We start from the raw sequence: 15,834 nt of genomic DNA, 5'->3' as shown, positions 1-15,834 counted from the left end.
CTAAATGGAGTTTGGAGAAATAAACTCATGTTTGTAAACTTGCCAGGGATGGTGAACGCAGAGCTTTTATTAATGATGTCCACAGACTAATGCTGTCATGGGCCAAGGGCTCAGACCAGCAACATAGCAGTTTTGGAGATGTGAATAAAGTAAATTAGCCTAGATAATTGGACTAATTGGGACCTAGGGAGACTCCTGCACTCCAGGAAATTCTCCAAGTCTCCACTTATCCTCAAAGTGAACAAGAAGCTTCAGTTTCAAATTGAGTGCATTTTCCATCCATGGATTGGCTTGTTTTGTTCAGTTTTACTTTGAGTGTTTGAGGTTATCTTTTCGACGTAACAGCTAAACCCACGGCTTCCTTTCTCGTAAAACCAAAACAAAAAGGCTTTCTATTCAGGTGCCTCTGTGTGTGCACATGCATAGTACATACCTGGGATCAAAGCCAGCTATATAAAGTCCTTGATTCTGTGTGGGTTCAAACACATATCAAAGCTTCAGGATCCTGAAAGGTTTCACTCTGCTTCCTGAAGACCCGAATACTGCTCCCATAAAGCCATGGCTTGCTTTGGATTCCGGAGGCATGGGGCTCAGCGGGACCTGGCTTCTAGGACCTGGCCCTGCACGGCTCTGTTTTCTCTTCTATTTATCCCTGTCTTCTCCAAAGGTGAGTGAGGCTTTTGGAGGATGAAGGTGGAGGAGGGGTTTCTCCCACCTGCGTTTCATTTCTTTTAGCAGTCAAGGACAGTGATTTATAACAAAGCCAGAAGCTAAAGCTAAAACTCCTGGCTTGGATGGCTCTGTATTCCAAGGCAGGGAGGGGAAAGCTGACAGCAGCAAATAAGCAGAGCTAGAGCTCATAGCACAGCACCAGGCATTGACTAGGAGCTTAATGAATACATCTGAGTTGGTCTGGGAGATGAGCAATTTCAGACACTTCTATAAGATTGGAAGAAAATACTGTAAGGTTAAACGATTTAAGAGAGGAAAGATATCCGTAGCCCTTAATGCATTTAAGTTTGGAATCAGGGTGAACTCGAGGGTTTCCTTTTTAAAAAACATGGATTTAAGTGAATCATATAAAGTTTCTTTCCTACCCAATTTACGATTTTAAGATTTTCTAATTCACTTTTATAAATGAATTAGCTTGTTTAAAATTTAAGCCTTCTTTACTCAAGTCAGAGTTTTAAGGTACTCAGTCAATTCTATAAACTAGTTAGCTAACTACTTAAAAAATGAAAGCAGTTTGAAATTGTAAAACCAAAAATAAATAAATAAATAAATAAATAAATAAATAAATAAATAAATAAAAGAAGGAGAGAAAGAAAGAAAGACAAAGAAAACCATCAGTCTGTTTGGCATAAGATACTTAACAGCCACCTGACCTATCTGTGGACTTCGGATGCAGATTCCCCAGGTTTCAGATAAAATAAAGCTCTTTAGAGGTTGACACCAGGTTTGCTATAGAACATAAAATGGTGAGTATTCTCACTGAATTTCAACTTTATTTCTCTCGAGGCTGTCTCAGTTAAGAAACCATGTGGTTTATATGAAATATCTTAGGTGCTCAAAAGATATTTGATGATTAAATTATTACCAGATAAGATATACTCATGTACATTTTCCTATTCTACATGTTTTGAACATGTAAAGATTAAATACTCTTAGAAGTAATTACCTTTACTTTGTAGAAAATTTACCTCAACCTGTAACTGAGATTCTCCACTGAAAAATGAGTGTGACCAGATTTAGTGGTGATAACTGGGAATTTGTCTGGGGGGAGGACAGGAAACTTGGTTTTCTTGAGGCTTAGCATCAAAACAATAAAGATTATCAAGTGCTCATATGGGCAAGTTCTAATGGTGGCTCCCAGGAGTTTATAAGCCAAAGGCAGACGTTTCAAGAGGTGTGATTAGTGCACAAAAAACTTTAATACAGGGTAGAACATGATTAAATACTGCAATGGAGTTATAACAGTGCAATGCTGATCTAATAGACAGGGATGAGGGTTGGGGAAGAAGACTGTTATCTAGGCGGCCGGGGCTGCTGGATTAACCCTAGCGATGGCTGCTATCATACTGTTCTCTCTTCTGAGGACAGATGTTGTCCAGTCCTCTTGAATATCACTAGAAAGGACTAGTGATAGAGTGATTTCTGTAGAGTGATGTATACACAGGAAGAGGTGTCCTAGAGACGCAGACTGGAGTGATAGGTTGGGATTGGATCATGGAGGACATAAATGGCACTTAGTTTATTTGTCTTTGCAGTCAGTGGTATGTAAGGCATTAAAGGGTTTGAACAGAATGAGTGACATGGTTCATCCAAGTTTTGAGTGTCACTTGTGTGATCAGCCAGAGCGGGGACAGGTTAGTTACAGGAAGGTTTGACACAAAGCTGCCATTTTGTAGATGACAAAAGCCTTTTTGAATGGAGAGCTGGCCTCCCTTATCCTGTGGAAGCCAGAAGGAGAAAGAACAAAGGAGCACGAGGGTGTTCGAGCGAAGGAGAGAGAGTGGCGGAAGAGGTGGTGGCGGTGGCAGGGGAAGCCCACAGAAGTTAACAGCAGGGTTGCCTCAGCCTACAGAGGAAACGACCCGGTGCCCTCTCCTCTGTGGCTTCCTTCATCTAGCAGCATCCCTCTCTCTGATCATAATGCCAGGGAATGTGGTGGCTGGCATAGTGATCCAGGGTTCAGCCACTGTGCCTGAGAGAGGTACAGGACCAGGTAATGTAGGCAGAGGTTTGTGAGGTTTACATTGAGGGGTAAGGCAAGATTCTGTACCTCAACCTACAAAATTTCCCCTACTGCTCATTATAGTTCCTGTAGTTCTATGATAACCTTAGAATACCAGAGGTAGAAGGCACTCTGTTATCATCTGACCTAATCCCCTCTTTCTGCATGTGAGGGGAAAATGAAGGCTACAGGGGAGGCATGACTTGCCCCAAATCACATATTTCATGGTAGGACCAAGCCTTCAGTTTGTCACATCAATGTTCTTCCCGCTATAGGAAATTCTTGTACAATAAGGAAACACCTTCTGGAGATTAGCTGGAAGACAGCTAAGAGATTGAGGGGACGGGTTGGGGGGAGAGGCAAAGGGATGGGGAGTGTTTGTTGAAGGGAGCGAAGGGCTGAAAGGTGAAGCTGGAGGGTGCCCATCAAAGATCAACTTCTGTTAGCTGGAGATTCTGCCTGAGCCTTGTGGTAGGTGAGCATGAGTTTGCTTAGTTCCCTCTAATTTTCTCTTATTAGGGATGCACGTGGCCCAGCCTGCAGTGGTTCTGGCCAGCAGCCGAGGTGTTGCCAGCTTTGTGTGTGAGTACGGGTCTTCAGGCAATGCTGCCGAGGTCCGGGTGTCAGTGCTGCGGCAGGCCGGCAGCCAGGTGACTGAAGTCTGCGCCGCGACATACACAGTGGAGGATGAGTTGGCTTTCCTAGATGATTCCACCTGCACTGGCACCTCCAGTGGAAACAAAGTGAACCTCACCATCCAAGGGTTGAGGGCCATGGACACGGGGCTCTACATCTGCAAGGTGGAGCTCATGTACCCACCACCCTACTATGTAGGCATGGGCAATGGAACCCAGATTTATGTCATCGGTGAGCAAAACCATATCACTAAGCTGACACCTTTTGCATTGCTGTCTTCTTGGCACAAAAACAGCTTTGTTCCTTAACTTCAGGTGGTTCATTTTAGGATTATGGAAATTCTTTTTAAGAGTTCTTTGGTATACCACAGGGTAGTCTGGTTAATATGGGTGGTCACACAAACAACATTCTGACTAAAAATAAAATGGGTTGGGGATAGTGTTTTTTCTACTGGAGGTTGGGGCATTCATTCTGGAAGTGATAACCATCATGAAGTTTGGACTTGGGCTTTTGATAGGACATTCTTGGGGAAGTGGCCTCCAGTAGCCAGACTTACCTGTGGACTAACAATACTATTTAGGGATGGACACCGAGGTTGGAAGCTCTTCCAGAACCTCTTCCTTTTCTCACTAGTGGGGGGAGTAGGGTCCTAAAGTGTAAAGAGTGTCTCAAGGAAGCTCTGCTTTGTTTTCTGTTGTAGATCCTGAACCTTGCCCAGATTCTGACTTCCTCCTCTGGATCCTTGCAGCAGTCAGTTCGGGGCTGTTTTTTTATAGCTTCCTCATCACAGCTGTTTCTTTGAGCAAAATGGTGAGTTCAGTGCCGACAACACACCACTTTTGGTGGGGACGCCTTCAGTGATAGCAACTGACCAAATGACGCTGCTGAGTTCAGTTTTCTTGAGATGAGGCAATAAATGAAGAACGGTGGTAAAGGAAGGACAGTGGTAAAGAACTCACCAGAACTCTTGGCATTGGCCTTTGAGGTTTCAGGATGACTAACACTTTAGAGGAGTGTGTTTGACATTGTGTTTGTGTGCTTCTCAACAGGGTTTCAGTTTGAGTAACCGTTTGAACAACATGGGGCAGCTGTTTTGCTCTTTGTCTTCAAGACAATTGTACTTAATAACCCTGAAACATAAGATTAGGTTGGGCCAAATGCTGCTATAGAAGAGCACCTGGATGGGTTTTATTCTCCCCCTTAGCGTCCCTCTACCTCACCTGGAAGCCATCTCTTGGGGCCGCCCTGCTTGTGCCATCCTTGTCCAAGCTGTAGCTGTCCACAAAACACCTTTCCAGGGCTCCTTGTCACCCAGTCTGCTGAAACGGGAAGTCTTGCCTTCCCCTCCAGCCCAGTAAATGAGAACACCAGTTTTTATTTATTGCAGTTGTTGGAAGAGATGGAGGTACAAAATCAGGCCTCCTGTCAGGATTTCTTTCTGATGGTCTCTTTCAGCCCCCTCTGCCTATGGTTAGCTTTGTCGCCACAAAATTCTCCTTCCGGGCCTCTCATCCTCTCCTCCTCTAACTCCCCTCTCCTTCAACTCGATTCCAAGACCCTCTACTCAACCTGTTCTATTACTGTAGATTCTACCTACCTCATTTGCTAGAAACTGCCACACAGACAAGTAGACTAGAATCTCAATTTACTGAGGGGATAAAAATTGGGAACTGAGGCGGACTAAAAAGTATATGAGGAGTGGAGATGAGAAATACAGCTCTAGAACAGAGTAACTGAAGTTTACTATCTTATCAAGCTCTTCCCCTCACAGATAAGATGTAGTCAATTATCATAGGCATTTTGGGTGTTCTTTCTAAAGCTTTCTCAAAGTCCCTTTCTCCTCTCTTGCAGTCAGGGAAAATGATTGCTATTTTACATCAGTAGCACAGAGTGATTTATCTAAAGTGAATTATAATAGCTGAATCAAGAAAATCTCCTGGGGCTTGTAATTCTGTATGTGTACATTCACTTTTTCAATGGGGTAGGGACCCAATATTTGTTGAGTCTCATTACGGCTAGAAACGGCTTCTGTATTTCTCAATAATAATTACTGTTTCTTTTTGTGTTTGGCAGCTAAAGAAAAGAAGCCCTCTTACTACAGGGGTCTATGTGAAAATGCCCCCAACAGAGCCAGAATGTGAAAAGCAATTTCAGCCTTATTTTATTCCCATCAATTGAGAGACCATTATGAAGAAGAAAGAACATTTTCCAGTTTCTAAGAGCTGAGGCAATTCTAACTTTGTGCTATCCAGCTATGTTTGCTTGTTTGTGTATTTTGGGGGGGGATTTATCTCTCTTTAATATAGAGCTGGATGCAGAACCCAAATGAAGTGTACTACAATTCAAAGCAAAGGTGCAAGAAAACAGAGCCAGGATGTTTCTGTCACATCAGATCAAATTTTAGTAAAAGTATCACTTGAGAGCAATATGGGGATGCAGCATTATGATGTGGGGTCAGGTATATAGGTTAGGGAGTGGTGCAGTCCAAAGAAAGCAAGGGAAGGGAGTTAGGGAGAGGAGATATTGTACACACTTTGTATTTACATGTGAGAAGTTTATAGCTGAAGTGATGTTTTCAAGATAAATTTTTGTGTTATTTTTCTTAAGTGTAGAATTACATGAAGACTTTAAAAATACTCACATGGCTATATTCTAGCCAGTGATTCCAAAGGTTGTATTGTACCAATATATATTTTTTATTTGATAGTATTGTGCATGGGGGCCACATGTGCTTTTGTGTATTTGCTGATGGTTTCAATATAAACACTATATGGCAGTGTCTTCCCACCAGGGGTTCAGGGGAAGTTTTATGGAGGGGCTCAGGACACTAATACACCAGGTAGAATACAAGGTCACTTGGTAACTGGCTTGGAAACTGGATGAGGTCATAGCTGATTCCTGTAGCCACATTGGGCTGAATTGGTGTTGACATGTGCTTTGGGCTTTTATGTTAGCTCCATTCAAAGGTTTGCAAGGGAGTCAAGACTGGTGTATCTGGTTTAACTCCACAGAACACCATCGTCAAGTAAATGGCTCATTCCGGGACTCTTGTAGGTATGAACTTCCAGGGAGCTCTAGTTTCACGAGAGCCCCAATTCCTTACACATGGTTAATGCCGTGGATGGAAATCAGCAGCAGGTGGCAGGGTGGGGAGATGAGGGTTTCTGAAAACTAACACTGTTGGTGTTTTTTAACTCACTATTTTCCATGAAAATGCAACAACATGTATAATATTTTTAATTAAATAAAAATCTGTGGTGGTCATTTTCCAGAGTTGTCTTTATCTTCCATGCCTCTGAATATTGTGTTTGAGTTTGTTTTTAATGGATTCATTCAGCAGCTGGTGGAATCTCCATTATTAGGAATACTGGGAACAGATTGATAAAAAGGTAAATAATGCTTCATGAGGCAGCCATTACCTGCAAGCCATTCTTGGAAGGAACTCCTCCTCTGTCCTTTTCATTTCTTCCCATCTATTTGAAATATAAAGCCGGAACAGCATAAGGCCTTTGTAAGTCACACAACATTCTCTCTAGCACAAATTCCTCATCTCCTCTTTCTTGCCTATAAATTTCTCAGCTCAACTCATACCGTTGCCATGGCAACTCCTGTGTTGTCAATCATGTTCCTTGCAGCCATTCTGATCTGCTTCCATAGTAAATGGAGCTTTCCCTTGTGGCTTCTGAATGGACTATTTCACACATGTGGGGAAAACATAGCTGTGGTCCTGTGTTGCCATCAGCTGGCAGACCTGGGCCTGGCCCACTGAGCCCTCTGTGATTCTTGGTTAACCAATGTTTAGCCTCAGTCTACTGGGTTTCCTCTCAAGTTTTCTTATTCTTGACCTCTACATCCTGTTATTATCTTGTGAAATACTTCTCAGCGTGACCAGGGACCACCTATAACTGAATCAACTGGGTCACTTACTAAAAATGTTGATTCAAGTGCTTAATCTCAGATGTACTGAATCAGAAGCTTTGGGTGATGGGGCCAGGAGTTTGCTCTCCCAGCAAGTGCCTCAGTTCTTCTTACACCCATCAAATTTTGACAACCACTGTGTGGGCAGCCTCCTCTCTCTCCTGCTCACTATAGCTCTCTCTCTATCTCTCTCCTTTTTTTTCCTGCAGGTGCTAACAAACAAATGAGACAGCACATAGTGAGCATTCCATAAAGATTTTTAAAATAAAAACGAATATGTCTTTCAAAATACAGTAATCACAATGACCTAGAATGAGCCCCTACTATGTTGAAGACTGTACCTCTTGCTCTCTTGGCTTTTGATTGGAAGCCACGAAGAAACACACAATTTAGGAGCCCCAATGGATAGTGTGTTACTATTTCTACTTCTTTTTATGTCTTTAGAGAGATAATTCTTTTCCATAGTTGATGGCAAATTTAAATGACAGAGAGGGCCTTAGACAAAGGACCTCTCAGGTATCTTTCAGACATCATTAGACAATGGGCTACTTTAAATAAGCTTAATATCTCCTCTACTGTTACCTGAAATTCTACCACTAGTTATTGAGTTAAGCATTGCCTTCTCTACTCATTATCAATTTTGAAAAAGATATAGTCCTGCTTTAAAAAGTTTCCCCTATGGCAGAGGAAAAAGGCAAGAAAGACTGTGACCTGGGCTTCCACTCAAAGGGGAGAAAACAAATTGGGGGGGTTTCTGGGCACCAAATGAAAGCCTTTTCTGATCCCTGTTTTCTTTAGAGGGTAGATCTGTTACTTGCAATGATCAGAGAGATTCACTGCCCCCCAGTCAGAGGAGTGACTTTTCCCTGGCATGTCAATCTTCATCACTATCTCCAACTCTGGCATCAGGGTCCTGGGGAAGCCCAAAGACTCCACTCATCTCAATAGGGCTTAGTTCACCATGGAGAGGAGAAGGCTGGGCACCATAACCCTTCTCCCTGGAACCACTGGTCTCAGGTAGGAATGTGGGTGACAAAGGGAACATGGTAGAGCTATCAGTGCTGCCTGACTCAGCCCCTACTCCTACCAGTTCCCAGCACACACCTCGCTCACCTCCCTTCTTCCAACATGGCACTCTCATTTCTGCTACTTTCTGTTTCCCTATTTCTCAGCGCCAAACATCTTTAGCCCTCATTTTCACATCTAACAAGACTCATCTCAAATTCTGCATCCAGCATCAGATTCACTGACACTTCAAGCCTACGTTGATCTCTCCCCTTCTGTTTCACAGCTATACTTGGTTTCATCCCTAATAATTTCAAATGTGCATGTCTTTTCTCCCTAGATTCAGTGGGAACTTCTCCAAAATAGGAATCATCTCAGCTTTTGGCACACAGAAGATGCTTGGATCAACGTATTGAAAAGTTGGGGAGCTAGGACATCTGGGACTGTCTTCTATGTAGAACCTGGCTGTGTTTTCTTGGTCTCAGTCGAATGTCTTTCCCATTTGACCAGCCGAACTATGTGTGGGTCAGTCTATCACTTGGCTTAAACCTTCAAGACTCTGGAACGTAAGCTCCAGCTGGCTACCCTGCTTCACACATTTTACTTTTATCTCAATCCAGTCTTCCAATCTTTTTTTTTTAAAATTTCTTTTGAGAAGGGAAAGGAGATGAATTCTCATTGTTACTCCCCTTCTCTCTTTTTTTAAACCATAGGTTGTTGCTAGAACTGACTATATTTTTATACTGAAGCTGAGCCTTCTTCCACCTTCACAGTGGATACCCAATTTACTTGAGACTGAACTTGCAAAATGTTGATGTCACTGTGCTGTTAATTGGAGCAAAGCCAGCTAAGAAGTTTAAGAGTTTATGAACTTAAGTTATTGTTTTGGGAGGTCTCAAAGCAAAAGAGAAAATGGTTTTCTCTGGAAAGTTATTCCGATTGCCTCACTTCTCTTTTGCACCCGCTTAGATTATGTGACTCAGGCGCCTTGGGGGCCTTGTTTTATTTATTTTTTTCTTATTTTAGGTCAATTTTCTCTGATCAGACCAGAAAGATGATACACCCTATTGATGGAGAGAGAGGCAAGGTTTTTTCCTTTCTCCTTTACGTGACCTTGCCTGCAGGCTGGGATAGCTGTCTGTAGGTAGGTTTGCCAGATTCAGCCTGCCACCTCCTTAAACAAATAAACCCACAAAACCCAAAAAACAGGATGCCTTATATTTGACCTGACAACCCTATCAGCAAGAAAGTTAATACATCTAATGTGGTGTGAATAAAACATGTTCTAGTGACCCTCCCCAGAAGTTTCTGGGCAGGAACAGCCTGAGAATAGTTGCTGTTTCCATTCTAACACTCTCTCATTCTATTGTCCCCATTCCTGGGCATGTGTGGGGCTGATACTTAGTGTTACTGGGGGATACTGGGTCCCACAAAAGGGGTAGCCATTAATTTTCTAAACATTTTTCTCAGAGGAACTCAAACCCCTCTGCTCTATATGGTCAGAAGTCTGACATTCAGACCCTTCTTGGAAATCTTTGCTTTCCAGGGTGTACTCTATTATAGCTATTCTTGCATTTAGTGTGTCCAGTCGTTATTCAGAGCATTTGGAAAAAATGCAGATTGAGGTGCATCAGACCCAGAGCTTCTCATTTATAAGACTGGAGGCAAGACCTGGGGATTTAAATTGTCCAGTAAGTCTTTGGATCATACTTTTGGAAGCCCTGGTTTAACTCAGGATCCTACCATCGCAGATGATTAAGACTAAAGAAGGGACTTGGGAATTATTTTTACATTTTATAAGAAAATGAGGCTCAGAGACATTAGGGAACTTCTCCAAGTTCCCAGAGGAAAGCAGGGTTTGAACTAGGCTGAGAATCAGTTCTCTAGATTTTCACATCAGGGCTGTGTACAGTGGGTGGCACTATGAAGATTTCTGCCCAGGGGCTCCTTTTCAGGCTGCTTCTGGAATGTCACTATCACCATTCCAGGCTACCCCAGAAAACCTGCTTGTCTTCCACCTCTACCCCAGCAGCTCTGGGTGATCATTACCTCTGTTCCTGGCCTGCTGTCAGCTCTATCTTCTCTCTCTCTCCCTTAACTTTCTGGGTCACTAGCAAGAGAATCTCAGGTGTTGCATCCTGTCCTCAGCAAACCTACAGAAGAATGCTGCAGAGGAAAACAGAAAACAAACCCCTGCCAAGAGTCGACCAGCAACACCAGCAGTAGGCTGAGAAAACTTCCAAATTCTGCGGGAAGTCATGGAACAACTCCGTGAAACGATACATGCTCTTTTTATCACACACAATCAGGTCACCATAGCAACCAACAGTGTTTTAAAAACATGATATTAGTCCCACAAAAGAATATTATCTATTCGAACAAAAAGAGGAGGCTCTCTCCAGGAGGGATTGTAAGAAATATGTTTCAGGAAGCCATTTCAAATTTTAGAAAGCAACACAAATGATTTCTCATGAACAGCACTTTTTAGGACGTTTCCTCTTTCTTCACCTTGACAATATTTTAGTTTGTGCTGCAGTCATCCCACTGTTAGCTTATTTTTTTCTCAACTTTTTGAAAATGAGTCTTGCTTTCCTTCTTTGTAGTTAACTTGCAATGCAGACAAGATCTCTAGTTTCCTATAAACATTTTTTTTTTTTTTTGCTCCTGACACATCAAAGTTACCACTAATCATGATTGGACTTCGAAGACAGGAAGTTTGGATTTGTGAACGAAGAGCAGCATTCTCTAGTATTGCTCTCCTGTGGAGGAAGCTGCCATGGTGGATACGGTTCACGAGGTCCTTATTCTGAGTGAAGAGGGAGAAGAAACGAACTTGTGAAGCCTTTCACACTGCATGGGTATACATTAGCTAAAGTAATTCTCACAATGTCTCTGCAGAAGAGGGGCCGCCATCATCCTCATTTTATAGATGAGAAAACCAAGTTTCATAAAGATTGTATTATTTGCCTAAAGCCACACAGCTAGTAAGAGTCAGGATTAGAAATGATGTCGAATTCCACCATACCTTAATTCTGGGGGTTACCTGCAAAAGGAAGAGGGCAAAATGGCAAGTGAATGGGGATTGGAGTGTTCGGCAAGTAAAGCATGTATCATGGGGGCTACAAATGTGTGTCAGAATAAGTAAATACTCTGGACAAATGTTTTAAAAGGTTTTTTGAAGGTGCTCATTATGAGATTAGCTGTAGCATCTGAATTGTAACCAGAGCGAGAGGAAAACAGGAAGTTGAAGACATTTCACAGTGGACCTCTGGTTTTAATCCACAGTTGTAGCAGTAGCTGATTCCCCATTCACTGGTGCTGAAGTTAAGTGTGGCCACATTGCTGGTTGGTCTCAGTTGTTATAGCTTCTCACTGGGAGATGGGGGAAAATGGAAATTAGTCATACATCCTGTGGGAAGAGTTGATCCTCATATAACCAGTAGTGTGTTCCCTGCAAATGGGGTCATTCTGCATTCACAACAGGCTGGTCATAGAAAGTAATTACCAGTAAAAGTCAGTAGGACCTACTCTGCATGTATCTCTAGGACTCTTGGAATGGGGCTAGTTTGTGAAAGAATAATAATCAGCCTGGAGCAAAAGGGGAGGTTAGGCGGTGGAAGTAAAGAGAAGGGAGAGTCTCTGAGTTGAGGTTGAGGGATGCTGGAAAATAGCAATGAGTCCCTTGAGGAAAATAAATAGAGAACAAAAGCAGGTGGGGAAGGGAAAGTATCAGAGGATTGGGTGGCGCATGGGGTTGGGGAAATAGACCTGGTTGAGAAACTATCTGCTGGCTGGGCAGGCAGCTCACCTATGGACTGCATCTGAGACTTGCGATGGGTTCAGGCTCCATCCAGGCAGGCATCACTGCCCATGGAAGCTAACTTGGCAGATGAATGCCAGAGCACAAAGTGATATGGTAGGAAATACCCAAAACCAGATGGTCATTGCTGTTCTGGAGGGTCAGTTGGTTCACATTAAGACTCCTACAGCCATTTGAGGGTACTGAGATCAAGATCCCATGCTTGGGGGTGGAGAGCTAGGAAGGGTGTCAGGGAGAACTGGCATGCTGGGCAAGTAAACTGAGGCCAGAGTGCAGTTGAACTTCATTAAGTCAAGGAGGACCACACTCTCGTGGATATCTTGCCTAGAGGTATGGCCATAGCCTCGGTCTGGGATTAACCCTACGTTGCTGATCCCAGAAACAACCTCAGGATCCTTTTCAGCACAGTTCCCTAGGCAATCATAGTCATGACACGTGGCATTCAAGATGTCACTGATAACCCCAGGGTTTGTAGCCCTTCTCCCTTTTCCAGGTCCTAGCTCCAATATTCCTTCCTCTGTAAAGCCTTCCTCACACTGGTTACCCTCACCCTCTAGCTCTCACTCCTCTACAGTTTCAATGCTTGTGTCTTCTCTAGATTGAGCTCACTGTGGGCAATGGGAGAGTCCTTCTTACATCTCTCTACCTCAACTTTAGATAGGAAGATAAGATTTCTACTTTTGTTAAATAACTTGCCCAAGATTTCACCACAATAAGTGGCAGAGATGGATTTGAGTTCAAGTCAGTTCAAGATGTGCCTTTCAGCACTTTGGCACTGGCTTGCATAGGAGGAGAACAAGACAGCATTTGTGGGCATAGACAGACACATGAAGAATTTCATGGCTGCTTTGGAAGTGGAGTCCGCAGCTCCATCCTCAGAAATGCATTTTCTTTGGTGCATTATATACACTGGGATCAAAGTAGTCTGGATGAATTTGACTTTTGACAACCATCCTAACACCTTTATTCAGTCACAGCTGAACTATCTCTGACTTGGCTGCCTAACCTACAAATTTTTGCAAATTAGATGTGTTTATGCCTAATGAAACTGAGAGAATTATTTTATAATCACACTCTCTGGGAAAAAAGTCAATGGAAATTTTTAATAAAAAAGAATGTGATAGAAACACAATTTTAAGTCATGAATTAGAAAACATGTGGCAAAATCTTTATCCACTAGACTATACAGAATTTTGTGACCATCTGTGGAAATTTATAGTTATTAAATTAGATACACGCTGGTTTTTCTGTTTGCAGAACATAACAGAAACCTAATTGAAAACCACACAGCAACATAAAACCAAATGTGATGTCTAGTCCTTCAAGGTCAAAATGCATGCGCAATGTAAAGAAAATCATTTGCTTTGTCTTGAACAAAAAGATCTCTCCGTTAATACTTGTATGAAATACTGCATGTTTCTAAGAGACAGATAGTTAAGAGAGTAAATATAATCACCCACCATGAGTCTAACTTGTATTCAAAAGTGATAATAGAGATGAAAGTGTGAGGTACAAGGTTAGCCTTACTTTGTTTATATTCTATTGTTTGAAGGTATTTCTGTGCCTAGGTTTACAAGTCTGTGTCCCTTAAAAATACTGGTCCCTGGCTTTTACACAAAATTGTGAAGATGAGTACAGAAAAATTACTTCATTTGAGAAAAGAGCATATCAGTGTTTCCTGGCCTGAAGGGGGAAGGCTGGCTAACGTGAGCCCCCGGGGTCCTGTGGGGTGAAGAACCACATCTGTACTTTGGAACCCTATTCCCAAGGAAACGTCTATGGAGCCCGGAAAAGCAAATTGTCAAGGGCAAGGAGACTAGTCGTCCTTATTTAGAGTGCTGGGAGGCCCAGGTTCCGCTCTTGGCTCTGCCCAGCAGGTTTGCAGTCACCCAAAGCCATTTCTGGATCAGACGCTGTTTCATGGTCACCCGGTTGCTCCAGCCCCAGCTGAACCCCCATCCCTGGAACTCATTCTTGAGCTGTTTTGTAGTGATGTAATTTTTGATGTAATTGTTGCTTAACTCCCGTAATTAAGTTTTCATACATTAATATCCCTATCTCCCCAAATATATAATGAATTCCCTCAGGGACTTCTTTTACTTCCTAGAGGCAGTGTGAAGCTGTGGTAAAAGCCCGAGCTCTATGCCAGGAACTGTGGACAATCCTGCTCAACACTGTATGTCTCTGTTTCCTCACTTAAGAACAAGGTTGCAGATTAAATGAGTTGGGATATATAAAGTGCTCAGAATGGGCCTGGCATAGGCTAAACACTATATTATGTAGTGATATACAGAGTAAGTATATTTCTACAGAGTGCTTTTATGATCTCTTCGTGACCTCATAATACTTGGTACAGTGCTTGGCACAGGAAAGTTCTACATTTTTCCTGTTGGTTTTCTTTCACCTTTCCTTCATTTCCCCTTCAGCAAATATCTGTCTGGCAAATGGAGCCTTTGCAATCAGATATATACTGGTTCAAATGGAGGTGCTCATCTTAATGGAGATGTTGAGTGATTGAATTCATTATATCCACTGGTTATCCTTCTCTAGATCTATTCTCTATGTTTCCTGCCATGTGGGGAAGAGCTGACCTGAATGGACCACATCACCTGCCTTCCTTGCTCTCTGGTTTTTGGCTGATGGAAGGCCATCAGCAGGTGATGGGAGTGGCTGGGGTATTTCTTCCAGTCATCCCTGCTTTGACACAGCATCTAGGATAGTTGTTGTATCCTTCCCGGACTACAGCTCTGGTTAGGCAGCTCCTCCATGTTTCCTACTCTCACTGAGCTCTAGTCACTATTTTTTCCCTTTTTCTTTAAGCCCTAGGGAAAATAAAGAATTTTTGTTATTGCTGGTTGCTGGGGATCTTAGCATCTGCCGTTTTCCCTTAACCCTGCCCACAACTCTGTAAGTAATCCCTTTATTCCAGTTTCTTTCAGTGAACCATCAGAGCCAAATTCTGCTTAGTGCTGAGATCCTAACTGATATATCATATATCCTTGGAAATGTCCTTGTGCATGTAGATCTCCATGGGAGTTGGTCAGACTCACTATCTCCAAGGTCCCTTTGGTCTGAGAGCCTACAGAGCTAGCATTAGAATTCAGAGTAACCTTGATAAACTGCAGAGGTTTTCAGATGAAAACAAGATGAATTTCAATTAAGAACAAGTGTAGAGGAGCACTCCTGGGAGGAAAAATAAATGATAGAAATGTCAGGTGATAAATGTCTGGCTGTGTGCGAGTACATCCGCAAAAAGACTCAGGGATGAGTAAGCAGTACATGATGTTGCTCAAATTGAGTAAATCTGGGGGATATACACAGAGTGTGATCTGTAGGAAGTGCAAGGCAATCCCCCGGAGTAGCTTGTCACCACACAAATCAGACCTGGGTGCTGTGATTTGATTTGGCTCAGTAACTTAAAAGACAGGAACTTAAGAGAATAGAGACCCAAAGTTGATTGGAAATAGAAAATGGCTTATACAAAGATCAATTTCTTTTTTCTTCTTTCTCCCTTTGTTAAGAGCCTGCAGGTAAAGAATTAAGGAGCAGTCCTTATTCATATGAAGGGATATCTCAAGTCCTTGTGTCCTGGATATGAACTACGTTGAGCAAGTTGCAGCTTGGCTAATTATGAGTATAGTCTTGGACATAAACTACAATGGTCAGGGATTTATATGCCATTAATGGGTTTGTCAGTGGTGGTGTTAGGGTCTTGAAACAT

At 42.6% G+C, this 15,834-nt stretch overlaps 1 protein-coding gene across 2 annotated transcripts; it reads left to right on the top strand.

Moving 5' to 3' along the window:
- Positions 1–490: 490 nt before the first annotated feature.
- Positions 491–6,636, top strand: CTLA4 (cytotoxic T-lymphocyte associated protein 4). Of its 2 annotated transcripts, XM_035006615.1 has the most exons (4): positions 491–667; positions 3,254–3,601; positions 4,071–4,180; positions 5,444–6,636. In XM_035006615.1, exons 1-4 carry the CDS (start codon positions 559–561, stop codon positions 5,546–5,548), a joined length of 672 nt encoding a protein of 223 aa, XP_034862506.1. In that variant the 5' UTR covers positions 491–558; the 3' UTR covers positions 5,549–6,636. The 2 variants fall into 2 exon arrangements, with proteins under 2 accessions (XP_034862506.1, XP_034862508.1); XM_035006617.1 differs by lacking the exon at positions 4,071–4,180 and having other exon boundaries at positions 505–667; positions 5,444–5,799.
- The last annotated feature ends 9,198 nt before the right edge of the window (positions 6,637–15,834 follow it).

The sequence above is a fragment of the Mirounga leonina genome, unplaced genomic scaffold, assembly GCF_011800145.1.
Source record: "Mirounga leonina isolate KUSES-001 unplaced genomic scaffold, KU_Mleo_1.0 Mir_151, whole genome shotgun sequence".
Lineage (NCBI taxonomy): Eukaryota > Metazoa > Chordata > Mammalia > Carnivora > Phocidae > Mirounga > Mirounga leonina.
Note: the sequence above shows the minus strand (reverse complement) of the source record. Positions and strands in the feature narration are given on the sequence as shown.

Excerpts from the sequence above, each read along its gene's own strand:
- CTLA4 (XM_035006615.1), top strand. The coding sequence starts at position 559 with ATGGCTTGCTTTGGATTCCGGAGGCATGGGGCTCAGCGGGACCTGGCT. Across the intron at positions 668-3,253 it reads TATCCCTGTCTTCTCCAAAG|GGATGCACGTGGCCCAGCCT; the intron begins GTGAGTGAGGCT and ends TTCTCTTATTAG. Across the intron at positions 4,181-5,443 it reads CTGTTTCTTTGAGCAAAATG|CTAAAGAAAAGAAGCCCTCT; the intron begins GTGAGTTCAGTG and ends TGTGTTTGGCAG.